Genomic DNA, 14,842 nt, shown 5'->3' with positions numbered 1-14,842 from the left:
AGAATAGATCAAATGAGTTGACAGATGATCAATACAGTAAGACTTTGGTATTGAATGAGAAAGAATGCATCTTGAGGCTTCTTTCCAGAATTAAAACAATTGACATTAATTGAAGGTCTTTTTAGAGGCCGAAATGTTAGAACAGGAAGGTACTAAAGGGGTGGTAAAGATCATTTAGAAAGCATTAGTTCCAGCTGGTAAATATCTGAACTTAGGCCATTCTCGTGTTTCTTTGTTTATAGGAGAGATGCTTCTTTCCACCTGCATTCATTTAAGAGAGACAGCATACACAGGCCTGCAGATACTTTCATTCAAAAAACAGAAGCATATTTAGACCTTTTGGGGCTAGATCAGCATGGCGTTAATCACATTACTGTATTATACTTCCCTGTAACGGATGTAGAACCAGTATGTCTCACTGTGTGCTCAAGGTACATAGTGTACACAGTACATTCTTTGTAGCCACAGGGCTGTGAGCTCAGATCTGCAGTTCATTATAACTCTACCAGGCAGTTCACACATTCAGAAGGAAATACGCCTTCAACTTACCTGTTTCCTCCAAAGCAGTGGATTTAGGTTCTAAATCCAAGGAGATGCATCTTGATGATCAGACACTCCACAGCCATTTTCCAAAGAGAAGGATAGAATGATGTTCTAACTGGTCTAGAGTTGGGCTTAGTCCCATTTTTGCAGTGGAGGTTGGACTGGATGATCTTCAGATGGCCCTTCCAAATAAACGTTAGAATACTATTGTGCTATATACCATGCTAGCTGGTTACGTGGTATCCTAAAATAGTATCCTATACTATTTATTCAGGGCAATCTCACTGGGAGTTATATGCGTTTTGTAAAATTAGGCTACGTTCTAAGTACCCCAATATCTAAACTTCAATTTTCTGAACAAAAAAAATGCTCCCCTAAATTTCCCTGCTTTGGAAAGCAAGTCACGTGCTGGAAGCAGGGGATGCTGAAGTCCAGCTGTTTTCTGTGATAACTGTTTTATTGCTACTTTTGCTGTTTGATTGCTTACCTTTCCTTAAAAAAGCCCACACCCTTTTCTTGTTAACTTTCATCTACTATTTATTGTGTTCTGTCTGCTTTATGGATTGTTATTTCTTTGAGGAGCCAGATGAGTTTTTGTTAAACATTTGTGTATTAGCTAAGTGGTAGTCCTTCACTCACATTCCTGTGAACTACTATGTAAAACACAAGAAATAAGAAAAGCTTATTAGCTTATCAGCAAACATCTTTGGGATGGCAGACTGGAAGGGAATTTATCAGATTAAGACCCAGACTGATTTTAACAGCAGTGATAAGTTGGTGGGGAAAGTCTAGATGGAGATAGAAAAGTGTGAGTGGTAGGAAAGAGTGAGCTTGCTATGGCATGAGGAATGGACAAGTATCCTACATGGCAGCAGGTTGATAAACAGTGCTAAAGGGAAGCAGAGGTTCTTGAATCTCAATATATGCTGTGATTGTTGAAAGATAATAGATCAGTTGCATACTGTTTGATTGCTGTAAGCACGGGGTTGCTGAGTGACCTCTTATCTGTCTCCTTACTCTGACAAGTTGCAGTACCTGAATCTTCAACAGCAACTTAGAGAAGCATCGAATCCTTCAAGCCTACACCTCTGGCACTGCCAGGAGAGTAAAAATTACTATGCCATACATTGACAAAGTTGGCTGTTCTCCCACATCTGATCTTCCAATCTGTTGTCTCAGCTTAATGGGCAAGTGCAGAACATTAGACATGTTTTCAATCTGTCTAGGCTGCACTACTTAGCATAGGAGTTGTATCTCAACAGCAACGTATTATGAAATAAAGAATTTAACATGTCTTTCCTCTCATTTTTCCATCTTTACCTTAATCAGCCTTCGTGGGAAGAGATAGAAGAGTTCTGAATTGATGCAAATGAGGTGTTACTTAAAGCAGTCAAGATGCAGTAGCCTGGTAGATGTCTTTAGCAACCAGTGTGTTTGACCACAGATGTTTTTTTAAATTTCAGGCAGCATTTCTAAATATTAAAAAAGCTTCTAACTTTTGGAAAGTCTACTCATACTTCAAGACACACTTATCTGATGTACTTTTTAGTAATGATACTCTGATTTGCATTGCCTTAAACTTTTTCTCTGTCAGTTTTAATATGTTTTTTGAAGTGAATCTCTGATTAGTGTTAAGGAAATTGAAACAAAGAGCAGGGAGGTGATTGGTTGGAGGTCAGTTAGTAAGTCAGTGCTGGAGCCAGGATTTAAAGATCTGTTCTGAAGTTTTTATTTTTTCAGTGGTATTATTCTCTGGACTATACTGCCTCCCATCTCAGAGCTACTTTAGCTGCTAATAAATCATACCAATGCGGTTTGCTGACTGTGGGAATGTTTTGCTAATCCAGGCTCCCTCTGCACATCATCAGGTTTATGGTATAGCTAACCCCATGTGTGGCTACACTTTTGTGTTTTGTTAATTCACAGAGTCTTATTCTGTTTTACAAACACAGAACAGGCTCCTTTGTCATAACTTAATAACAGCTTTGGACAGCGGACCTGCTTTATTGAGAGAAATAATTTTGTTTAGAAAGATGAACACCAACTGCTTGGTATATTTCAAGTAAGAAATGTAAAGTTTTAATTATCTAACACATTCTTTGGCAGACTGTCTAAAACTTGCCTGCACCTCCTTTTTGTCTAGTGTGATAATACAACAGCAAGAGTGTTCTTGTAGCCAAAAGAGTTAGAAATAAGGTACTCAGTATCGCTATTCTGCAGACCTAATATTTAATGTTGACTATAAAGAGCATAATGTGTACATAATAGAGATTTTTATTCAACAGTCAAAGAACCATCATAACCCTTTCAAGAACAAGGTACTTTTCAAGACATATTTTTGCGTTTCTTTTGCAAAACTGAAAGCCAAACCAGTTTTTCCCAAAAACTTTTGCAGCCCAGATAGGCTGAATGATACCTGTGATTCCCTTTGAATTGCCTTATTCTGATGAAATAATGTCAACTTTAAAATATGGTGTCATAAAATAGACGGAAGACAGACAGATAACATTTGACTAGTGTGTTTAGAAAGGATCAGGGAGGCTTGATATAAAGAGTATGTATGAATTAAGACAGAAATTATTTTAGGGACTCTTCTGGCAAAATAATCTCATTGACAGTTATAAATTAGCACTATTACTTCAGAGATATACATACCAGAACATATTTTCCTCTGTGGGAAAAAAGAAAAAAATTAAAAATTAAAAAATCAGAATCATTCAGTTGGAAGGGATCTACTTAAATTATCGAGTCCAGTTGCCTGAACACTTCAGGGCTAACTAGAAGTTAAAACATATTATTAAGGGTTCCTTAATGGTGTGATCCTAATGAACACCAGCAGGCATGGGGCATCAACCACCTCTCCAGGAAGCCTGTTCCAGTGACTTTCTATCCTCACAGAAATTACATTTTTCTTACTGTCCATTTGAAACCTCCTGTGGCACAGCTTCGTGCCATTCCCATGTGTCCTGTCATCAGTTCCTAGGGAGCAGAGAGCGGCACCTCCCTCTGCACTTGTCGTCCTCGAGGAGTTGCTGAGAACCATGAGGCTGCCTCTTGGCCTCCTCTTCTCCAGGCTGGACAACCCAAGACAAGCCTCTCCTCACAGGACCTGCCTTCCAGCCCTTTTACCAGCTTTGTTGCTCTCCGCTGGATGCTTTCAAGTTTCTCAACATCCTTTCCACGTTGTGGAGCCCAGAACTGCGCCAGTGCTAAATAGAGCAATCGAATCATCTCTTCAGACTGGCTGGCTATGCTGTGGTTAATGCACCCCAAAATGCAGTTTGCTGCCAAATGCTTGGCTGGCAGGGCACACTGCTGGCTCGTGCTGAGCCTGCTGTCACCAGCACCCCCAGATCCTTTTCTGCTGAGCTGCTCTCCCTCCAGCCACTCCTCTTCCAGTCTGTGCCTGTGTCTGGCATTACTCACTCTGCCCCAGGTGCAGAACCTGGCAGAACCTTGCCTTTGTGGAAGTCCATGCTGTTGATGTTTGCCCAATGCTCCTATCTACCTAGATCCCTCTGCAAGCCTCTTGTCCCTCCAGAGAGCCACATCAGTATCGTCAGCAAACTTGCTAGGGATGCCTTCAACTCCTGCATCCAGATCTCTGATAACAATGTTGAACAGAACTGGCCCTAGAATTGAGCCCTGGGAGATGCTACTGCTAGTGACTGGTCACCAGCCAGATGTAGTCCCATTCACTACTACTCTTTGAGTGCTGCCCTTCAGCCAGTTCATCAGCCAGCATAGCACAGTCCTTTACATCTCACATTTCTTCTCAAACAACAGGTCTAGGAGGGGCACCTTTCATAGTTGCTTTCATAAGTTAATGTGACAGAAAATTATCTTCACCATGCTTTAGGAATTTCTCAGACTTGTTTCTTGCATCATTATGATATCCCTGCATGATATTGCAGTTTATGTCCGAGAAGTTTCTCTTTCTCCCCCCACAGCTTTTGTTGCTGAACATGATGTCATATGGCGTGGGATATCGCCTTGGTCAGTCTAGCTCATCTGCCCTGGCTATGTCTGCTCCCCGCCTCTTGCCCATGCCCAGCCTACTGGCCTTTGGTGAGGCAGGGCTGGAGATAATCTTAAACAGCCTTGATGCTGTTCCAGTGCTGCTCAGCAATAGCCAAAACATTGGTGAAACATCACCCGCATTCTACGTACAAGTGCAAAGCACAGCAGTATGTAGGCTGCTGTGGGGACAGCCAACTCCATTCCAGCCAGACCCAGTACAACATCATCCATTTATTCATATTTGTCTGCAGTATCTGTAGTCTCTGCACTCTGAATGATATATAATTGAAACAATGCTTGAGGCATTTTCACTGTAAGAAGTGATTCATTCTATAGAAGTTGCAAATGGCATAAACAGTACTTAGATTTACTAAGTACTGTTGCATTTTCAATTATTTGCAGAATACTAAGACAGAAGACTTAGGTCTCCCTAAACCTAGAACAAGATTTTTTTAAGCATTGTTGTAGTTACAACACACAGAGGAAGTACAGTTCCTTTGAATATATGTGTAATACTGAAAACTTATATGAGAAGGTCACCCCAGAAGGTTGCAGGGTCTGGCAGTCAAAAACTGTTGAAATGTAAAGGGATAGAGATTTGTTATTAAGTTTCACTACAGTGAAATACAACTTTGTAAAACTGAGTTCTTGCAAGTGCACAGTGAGATAGAAAATAATTTTGTCTTCGTAGTTATTTTTTCCATCACTGTAATTTCATTACTGCAAGCTCTCCTGGTTTCTTTGCAAACTTTTACAGTGTCTAGTGTTTTCTTTTGACATCCGCAACAGTTATCAACGGAGTTCATGAGAACTACAAATATCCTTACTATTATTTATTTTTAATAGGATTCTGGGTGCAGGCAGAAACATGGAAACATGAAAAAAGCACATCTTAGAATCAAAGCTTTTTTTTTTTAAAAAAAAAAAACACAACAAAGAAAACAAACAAAACAAAAAGCAAAGCAAAAAGCTCTCCTGTATTTATCTCATTGATTTTAAAACTTAGAAATTTTGGTCTTGTGTATTCTTAAAATCTACCTAATTTTAAATTATCACGTGCTGTTATTTTCTTTTTTTAATAAGTTCAAGATTTTTGAGTCTGTAAAGTTGATGAAGCCTGTAATATTACATGTGAGAAAAATCTGTATAAATTTATCTGTTTCTGTCAACATGTTCTTTAGGGCTGTAGTATTCATGCAATGTATGTTCCATTCAGTAATGTCTTTCATCCTTACGCACCCTTGTGTTACGTACCCTTGCATGAAGCTAAACTCAATTTTAAAACTAAGATTATTTAGTGTAAGTCCCTAGGATTAAATTCAGCCAGTTATTTTTACATTTGATTTTTGGAGTGAGCAAGAAAGCTAACCAGTCTTGAAACAAAGATATAAAATAAAGGAACATTAGCTGTGTTATGAAATAGACCATTGCCTTAGTTACTTACTTTTAGAATGAACAATTGTGAACAATTTCTCGTCTGTGTCACTTCAGCTTTCAAACAGGGTTCTCTTTCTACCATTTGTAACTAAAGAGCTGTTTGAAAGCTCCTCCCTGTATAAATACTTGTAGGCTGTGATCAAGTCACAACTCATCTTTCTCTTAGATTAACTAAGAGAGTTTTTTAAGCTTGTTTCCCAGACATGTAATCATTCTCTTAGCTCTTTCCAGACCTTTTCATATTTTTCAAATTGTAAGCACTGAAATTTGACACAGCATTCTCTTGAAGAAAACTCTTACTGCCTGTTTTCAAATGTTATCCTTCTCATGTTGTCCTTCTCCTTCTCATGTTGTCCTTTTGTTATCACCATACCTATTCAAGTTTTGGGATCCAGTTTTGGCTACATTACACAGAATCACAGAATGGTTGAGGTTGTAAGGGACCTTCAGAGATCATCTAGTCCAACCCCTCTGCTCAAGCAGTATCACCTAGAGCGTGTTACACAGGATCACATCCAGGCAGATTTAGAATATCTCCAAAGAAGGAGACTTGACAAACTCTTTGGGCAGCCTGTTCCAGTGCTCTGTCACCCAAACTGTAAAGAAGTTCTTCCTCATATGGCAACGAAACCTCCTGTGGTTCAATTTATATCCGTTAAAAAGTTATATCCGTTAAAAAGCTATTCAGATGACTGATATATAAAAATTGATTTGTCTTCATTCCTATTTGTGTTCTACCAGATCTCATTTCATTTTCAAACTTTACCAGCAGTACTCTTTTATTTTGTTCCAAATCGTTGTTTAACACTAATTTCCTCTGCTGCTTTCTATCCTTCCTTCTTTGTGTCTTCTGTTGTTTTTCCCATCTACACATCAAGGTTTATTTTAAAAAACAGAATATAACAAGATACTTTATATTTGGAAAGTGGATAATTAGTCCTTACCTTCTCTGAAGACCTTTTTAAATTCTGTAAGTAGTTAAGAATGCACTAACTAAATGTAAATTCTTGAAATAATGTTTTAGAGTAGATAACCGTTCTTGCTTAGAATTTTTTCTAGTATTAGCCAACTTCATCAAACTTGAAAATCAGTCATAATCTCAAGAAAACTCCTCTTTACTCTCTCTTGAATAAGACCTGTATTCCCTTCCATGTGAACACAAAGTAGCCATTTAGAATAATGGCGGTTGTGTGCTGGATACTTACTAGGAGTGGATTTCAGTGTGCTTTAACCAATTTTTTGCTTTCACTGTTAGACTTAGGGACTTGTGCTCCAAAACCTTCTGTATACATTAATGACAATGCTATTATCTTAGCCCTATTTTGCTGAGAAGAAAGGAAAAGAACAAACAAATAATCTCAATGGCTTTCCTGGGAGCTTTATTGTGCTATATTGCTCTTTTTTGTACTACCTCATCCATATCCAAGAGTCCATATCCTCTTTTGTGTTGTATGGTTTCAGTATGCCAATTGCATATATATAAAATATAAAGGTGTGTGTATATATACATATATATATATACACATATATATACGTGTATGCTAAATGTATACATACTGGAAGGTAGTTGATGGAATGTGATGGAATATGTAAATTACCTTTGAGGAATTAGAGAACAATCTCTGTAAGAGTCATTTGTAGGTATAGCTAGAGCCCTAAATCTTTGCTAAGGAACCCAGTCTTAAGTGTGTGTAATACATTCATGTACTTGGAAATAAAAGGAGGTATTGCATTCTTTCAGTGTAAAAAAGGAACTAAGAAGCATTTATTGTACTTCCCTCTTGCCAAATCATAGCAGAACTGTTTCCCCCAAGTCCCATAATGAAACTCTGGATGCATAGCTTAACCATAGTCAGCCAAGATGGAAAAACAAAACAAAAACAGCTCAGTAAGTATCTGAGAACAAAGCTATTACATAAGCAAAAACCTCTTGAATATTGGCAATAATCTTCTGTTAAATTTGAAGGTATGCTCTTTTTTTTTTTATTAAAAAAAAAAACTTGTTATTACATCAGTTAATATTTATGGTAGTTGTATGGCTATGCGTGGAATACCATGTATGTCTTAGATTGTCTTTATACACGTTCTCTTGCTTAACAGCAAGTACCATATTTCTAATCATTCTGTCATGTTGCTTAACAATACAATAAGTCCCTTGCGTCACATAGCACAAAACAAAGAATTGTGTTACAACCCAGTGCATTAATGCAACTTGTTGCAGGTTTGAAAAACTAAAGAACTTCCTTCTGTATCTGGTTATAGTTTCTTGTTCACCACTTTTGGCTGGATTTCCAAAGCTCATCTAAATGGATTCCCGGAGTTACTTTATCACTTTAGTCAGAAGATTTGTTTCTAGCAGTGTTGTTTTGCTTTACTACTTAGTAATTATCTGGCAATGGTGACTGGAGAATCAACAGCTATAACCCCATGTCTCTGGCTGTGTGGCCTTTAACAAGTGTCAGAAATCTGCCAGCCTCTTGAGATTGCTTTTCAGCCTAAATCACTATGTGGGAATAATCTGTGGGAAACAAACAAACAAAAAGCTCTTTGAATAGTTGCATTTGTAAAACTGATAAGTATCACTAGTCTACTCTCTCATCTCAAGCACCAAATAATTCCTAGCAAGCAATGCTAACAAACGTTTAGTTACTAGAAAATAAACACACATTTTTGAATGTCAGACATTTTTGAATGAGAACTATCTTTCATTATTAGATCTTGTTCTATAAAAAAAGTAGAATTTGGGGTTGAGTCTAATCCATATTAAAGTGATTACTTAACTAACTTCCAACTTTTTTCTTTTAGAGCCTTTAACAGCTGCATTTATTAAAAGATGTAATATATCCACTTAACAATGTGTTATCTGACTATACTATAGGCAGTATATATGCATGAAATGCACACTTGGAGCTTTCTAGGTATAAAAAAGCAAATATGATTATTCATGCAAAACTATTTAATAACTTGAGCATTATTGGAAACAGAAAATTTCTATGTTGGTTACTTCTTTCCAGTATATCTCAGGTATCAGTTAATTTCCACTGATAGATATGGCCACTAATAATAAATACATAGATATGTCTGTAAGTGCATATGTGTGTTTATATATATCTTTATGTCTGTCTATATGTACATCTGTATCTTTGTAGCTTCATAGACAGAATATGAAATGAGGTATCTCTGGCCCACATGGCCTATGTAAAAATTTGAGACCATTACTCTGTGGTACAGCATAAGGACAGAATGTTCTTTGTTTGAGTACATGTCAATAAAGTTCAGGTAAGTAGGCAATATTTTTCTTAGATGTTATATGTGTTGTGTGTGTTTTTTTTTTCTCACGTATACCTCAAATTCCATTAAAAAGAAACTCTGCTTTTGCTTTTTTGATAATTTTGTTATTTGTCTCTGAGAACAGGTAAAATAAGTGTGAAAATGATTTCCAGGCAGATGTTGTTTAAAGCAGGGGTAAAGTATTGTGGTGGTTTTATCTTGCTAGGCAGCTGAACTCCACCACAACCATTCTCTCACTCCAGCTCCTCAGAAAAGGAGGTGATGAAGAAAAGGAAAGAAACAACTCATGGCTTGAGATAAGGATAATTTAATTAAAGGAAAAATAATTATTAAGGGAGAATTATTAATAATTAAAAAAATTATCTAAAGGGAAAAGTGAAAGGGGAAAAAGGGAAAGGGAAAAAAACAAAACAAAACAAACAACAACAAAAAAAACCAATAAAACCAAGCAAAGGCCATGTGGAAGTGCAGAGGAAAGAAATTACTCTCTACTTCCCACCAACAAGCAGTGCTTGACTACATCCTTGAAGCTGGGCCTCAACACGCTGTGGTGGTTTTACTCAGGCGGGAAGACGAGTTCCACCACAGCCACTCTCTCAATCCGCCTTCTCAAACAGGAAAGGGGAGAAAATACGATCCAAAGGGCTCGAGGGTTGAGATAAGGATGGGGAGATCGCACAGTAATTATTGTGATGGGCAAAACAGACTCAGAGTAAGATTTATTGCCTATTATTAACAAGCTAGAGAAGTGAGAAACAAAGGAAAGAAACCAAAAACGCCTTCCCCCCCATCCACCCTGTTCCACCTCTTCCCCCCGAGCGGCACAGGGGAATGGAGGAATGGGGGGTTGTGGTCAGTCTGTAGCACTTTGTGTCCACTGCTCCTTCACGGTCACTCTCATCCCCTGTGCCGTGGGGTCCCTCCCACGGGATGCAGTCCTTGCCAAACTGATCCTGCAGATATGGGTCCGTACCACGGGGTCCATCCATCAGGAGCAAACTGCTCCAACCTGGATCTCCCATGGGCAGCAGTTCTTGCCAGGTCACCTGCTCCTGCGTGGTCTCCTCTCCACAGGCTACAGCTCCAGCCCAGAATCTGCTCTGGCGGGTCCATAGGCTGCAGCCTCCATCAGTGAAGGTCCACCCGCTCCACAGTGGTCTCCTCCACAGGCTGCAGCATGGAACCCTGCACCACCGTGGTTCTCTGTGGGCTGCAGGGGGACAGCCTGCATCACCATGATTCTCACCACAGGCTGCAGGGAACTTCTGCTCCAGTGTCTGGAGCACCTCTCCCCCTCCTTCACTGACCTTGGTGCCTGCAGGGCTGTTTCTCACTCCTCTCTCTCTCCCAGCTGCTGTGTGGCAGCAGGTTTTTTGTTTTCCCTTTCTTAAATATGCTCTCACAGAGGCGCAAACAACATCGCTTATTGGCTCGGCTCTGGTCAGCAGTGGAGCCCTTATCGAACATGGGGCAGCTTCTAGATTCTTCTCACAGAAGCCACCCCTGTGGCTCCCTGCTACCAAAACGTTGCCATGTAAACCCACTACACACACATAGCTGTTGTTTGGAAGGACAGACATTTTAAGAACAAGAGCCCACCCCTTCCCTTTCCTTCCTTTTTCCACTGTTTATTGCAGAGTGTGACATCATATGGTATGGAATATCCCTTTGGTTGGTTTAGGTCAGCTGCCCTGGTGATGTTTCTTCCTCACCTATTGCCCACCCCCAGCCCACTGGCTCTGGGAGGGTTAGAGGGAGTCCTGATGCAGTGCCAGTATTGCTCAGCAATAGACACAACACTGGTGTGATACCACTGCTGTTCTAGCTACAAGTGCAGAGCACAGCACTGTATGGGCTGCTGCAGGGAAAGTTAACTCCATCCCAGTCACACCCAGTACAAGTATTTACTCCACTTAATGCAATTAAGTGGTCTCATTTATAGAGCTGTGGCTAGACTGAAAGTTGTGTTGGTGATAGTCATTTCCCAGTGAGTTAATTTGAAATCGAGCACTGTTAGAATGGATGCCCCACCAGAAATACTTGTCCAACATGCACTTACACCATGTTTTCTTTTAGTCTTGTTAACCATTGACTTTGGAGCACAATTTTACTCTATTTTTTGATCCAAATGCTGGATTACAATGCTGCTTTTGGATATGGTGTTAAGTATCACAAATATTTTTATTTCAAATGAAAGATAACTTCTGCAAATTTCTGAAGACTAACTTTAGACTTGTTACATTTCAAAAGGTTGAAATGGTTAAGAAAAGGCAAAATTATGTACAATGCAATACAAATATATGGTACATTGTTTTGTCACCTGACTACTCTTAAATCTCTTCTGAGAATATCCGGAAGTTTTGGGTAATCGTGGCCTTTGCTTCCCCATGCTCTTTGTTGAGATAATGATGTTCTGTATTTATTCTTTGAGCCACATAAAGTATTTGTAAATAGGTCACACAGTCATTGTGAGTCTGACAGCTTGGCTTGCTTAACACTTTTCTTTTTTCCACCCCCAATTCTAGGAAGGATTTCTGTGTACATAAAGACGAACCATGTGATACTGTTGGTAAGTAAATAAACGTAAGAGGCTGTGTGTATAGACCACTTCATAAAGTGAGTGTTACATAAATAGATATGTGAAACTACAATGTGACAGCAGCATCTGCAATGGGTAGCTGTAACTAGCTAAAATACAGATGTCTAAAATACCAATAATACTTTGTTAGATATATACAGGTATCTAGATACTTAGATATACAATACTTTGTTGTATAATATTTCTATCTCATTTCTTTAATATACTCTTTATTTCTTTTTTTAAAAAAAATATCATTGACAGTTTAATAACAAATTGTTTTAGTATTCTTAATTAAGAATAGCAAGTTAAAGCAGGTATATTGTTTTTTTTACTGCTGTGGATTTATCTTCGATAAGAATATGTCTTTTTTTTTTACTGTAAGAAGATAATATAATAGAGTAATACAGTGTTTATGAAGCATATAAGTGTTCAGAAACTTACAGGATGTGTACTGTTGTGCAAGTCATCTTCTGGTATCTACAATTAAAGTGAGTGCTAGCTACGCTGAGGTTTTCTGTGAAAATTCATTCCCCCTCACACCCTTTTGGGGTTCTTCAGTATGAAGGTCTGTTGGAAAAGGCAATAGTTGCTCAGTTCAGACTTAGTTCTGGGTAAAAACACTAAATGAAAGGTGTCATGGCATGTTTCTGACCCTAGAATTTCTTTTGGCTAATAGGAGCCTGTAACAGTTCCATATATAAATACAGGTATTCAGAACCTAAATTGTTTTGGTAAGATCAGAATGTTATGGACAGCAGTAATGGACTCTTAACTATTTTCATGCTTGTGGTTCATCACAGGTAAGGGAGAAGCAGATTTTTATTTATTCATTTATTTTTGGCCTGGTTTATATCAGTAACAAAAATTGTTAGAGGATTCACATGAGCCATAGTTCTTGGTATTTTTTTTTTCTATTATTGTATCATTCCAAGTCTATGCAAGGGTATCTGTGAGGTGGCTATCAATTAAAAAAAAAAAATCTAAACGAAGAATGGAATGTTAGTGATCAAAAATGGATAGTGTTCTTCCACATATTGATGCCTCTGTCTTAGGTGATTTTTTTATGTGTGTTTGGTGCACACAGGTCACTTCTTTTTGTCTTGAAAGTGGAAAAAAGTTTTTATCTGTCTGAGAGAAATGATCTGACAAAAAAAGTCTTCAGCATCTTGTGCTTATATAAGTTGCAGATCAAATCTGGAGTAGTTGTATTGTATGTAAGTCAGATTAAGTGAATGCATTCAAAGGATTTTTGTTGAAAAATATTTCCTCTTTAGTTGAACCTTGAAGGGAATAGAATGACCATTTGTTCCCAAAATTGTAGAACAGATTAACGTGAACAGACTGAAGTATCAATGGTTCACATTTCTGTGATGAAGAAGCTTGGAAGACCTTACAAGTGAGGCTGTACATCAGTATACAGAAAGTTAAGAGTTCATAGTCTTAATATAGTGATAAGCAAAATGGATTGGAGACCTTGGCTATATTATGTAGCACTTAATGGAAGGCTGTTCTGGACTTAACTACTGTGGATGGTGTTTGGAGTTTTCTGGCATTGAAGTATGTGTAGTTCTTCATGTGTAACTACATATGTGTAGTTCTTCCTGTGTAACTTCAGTAGCGCAGCAACAGCTAAGGTCCTTCATTTATTGAAACAGTTATTGCATAAATAACCATAAGTTTTCCATTAGTGAAAATACTGTTTTGAAATGCCACCTTTCCATAAATTAAATGTTATCATTTCTTCCATGGACATTTACAGTACTGTGGGTTCATGCTTATTTTTAAAACGATGTCTTTTTGAAACTCACATCAGCCATGACATGATCTAAGGAAAAGTGTTCAAAACCTAGGGAGAACATCGTGTGTTTCTCTTGAAGACAAGATTTAAGTTGTTTTACTCTCTCTCTACATATATATATATATTATATACATATATATATGTGTGTATATGTATATATATATACACACATATATATGTATATATATACATATATATTTTTTTTACATCAATATTTTTAGTATTGCTGCTTTATATGTATAGAATCATAGAATCATAGAATCTCCCGAGTTGGAAGGGACCCATAAGGATCATTGAGTCCAACTCCTGGCACCACACAGGTCTACCCAAAAATTCAGACCATGTGACTAAGTGCACAGTCCAAACACTTCTTAAACTCCAACAGGCTTGGTGCAGTGACTACTTCACCTACTTCACTGGGGAGCCTGTTCCAGTGTGTGACAACCCTCTCAGTGAAGAACCTCTTCCTGATGTCTAGCCTATACCTCCCCTGCCTCAGCTTAACACCATTCCCACGGGTCCTATCACTGGTGTCTAAAGAGAATAGATTGGCGCCTGCCCCTCCACTCCCCCTCGCGAGGAAGCTGTAGACTGCGATGAGGTCTCCCCTCAGCCTCCTCTTTTCCAGGCTGAACAGGCCCAGTGACCTCAGCCGTTCCTGATACGTCTTCCCCTCTAGGCCCTTCACCATCTTCGTCGCCCTCCTCTGGACACTCTCCAATAGTTTTACATCCTTTTTGTACTGTGATGCCCAGAACACACAGTACTCGAGGTGAGGCCACAGCAGCGCAGAGTAGAGTGGGACAATCGCTTCCCTTGACCGACTAGCAGTGCTGTGCTTGATGCACCCCAGGGTATGGTTGGCCCTCCTGGCTGCCAGGGCACACTGCTGGCTCATATTCAGTTGGCTATCAACCACAACCACCAGATCCCTCTCTGCAGGGCTGCTCTCCAGCATCTTGTCGCCCAGTCTGTACGTGTAGCCAGGGTTGCCCCGTCCCATGTAACCATGTAAAACCATTAAGAGTACATGTAGACTGTGGTTTCAGTTTGACATATTTTGCTTTTGCTTTCACTAACTTCTAAAAACTCAGATGTAGAGTTTTAGTCTGAGATTAGATCATCAGTAAAAGTTAATTGAAAGGTAAGCAAGAGCTGTTTGATCTTACTAT

General features: G+C 38.8%; 1 protein-coding gene across 8 annotated transcripts in view; it reads left to right on the top strand.

The window, feature by feature from the left end:
* Positions 1-14,842, top strand: part of ADAMTS19 (ADAM metallopeptidase with thrombospondin type 1 motif 19) — a 164,181-nt gene that overhangs the window by 43,194 nt on the left and 106,145 nt on the right. For all 8 annotated transcript variants that reach the window (XM_080575091.1, XM_080575096.1, XM_080575095.1 and 5 more), the window contains one exon: positions 11,817-11,860. In XM_080575091.1, the coding sequence (XP_080431217.1) occupies positions 11,817-11,860 (44 nt within the window). The remainder of the gene's footprint in view (positions 1-11,816; positions 11,861-14,842) is intronic.

This window comes from Anser brachyrhynchus (assembly GCF_964034855.1).
Source record: "Anser brachyrhynchus genome assembly, chromosome: Z".
Classification (NCBI taxonomy): Eukaryota; Metazoa; Chordata; class Aves; order Anseriformes; family Anatidae; genus Anser; species Anser brachyrhynchus.
Note: the sequence above shows the minus strand (reverse complement) of the source record. Positions and strands in the feature narration are given on the sequence as shown.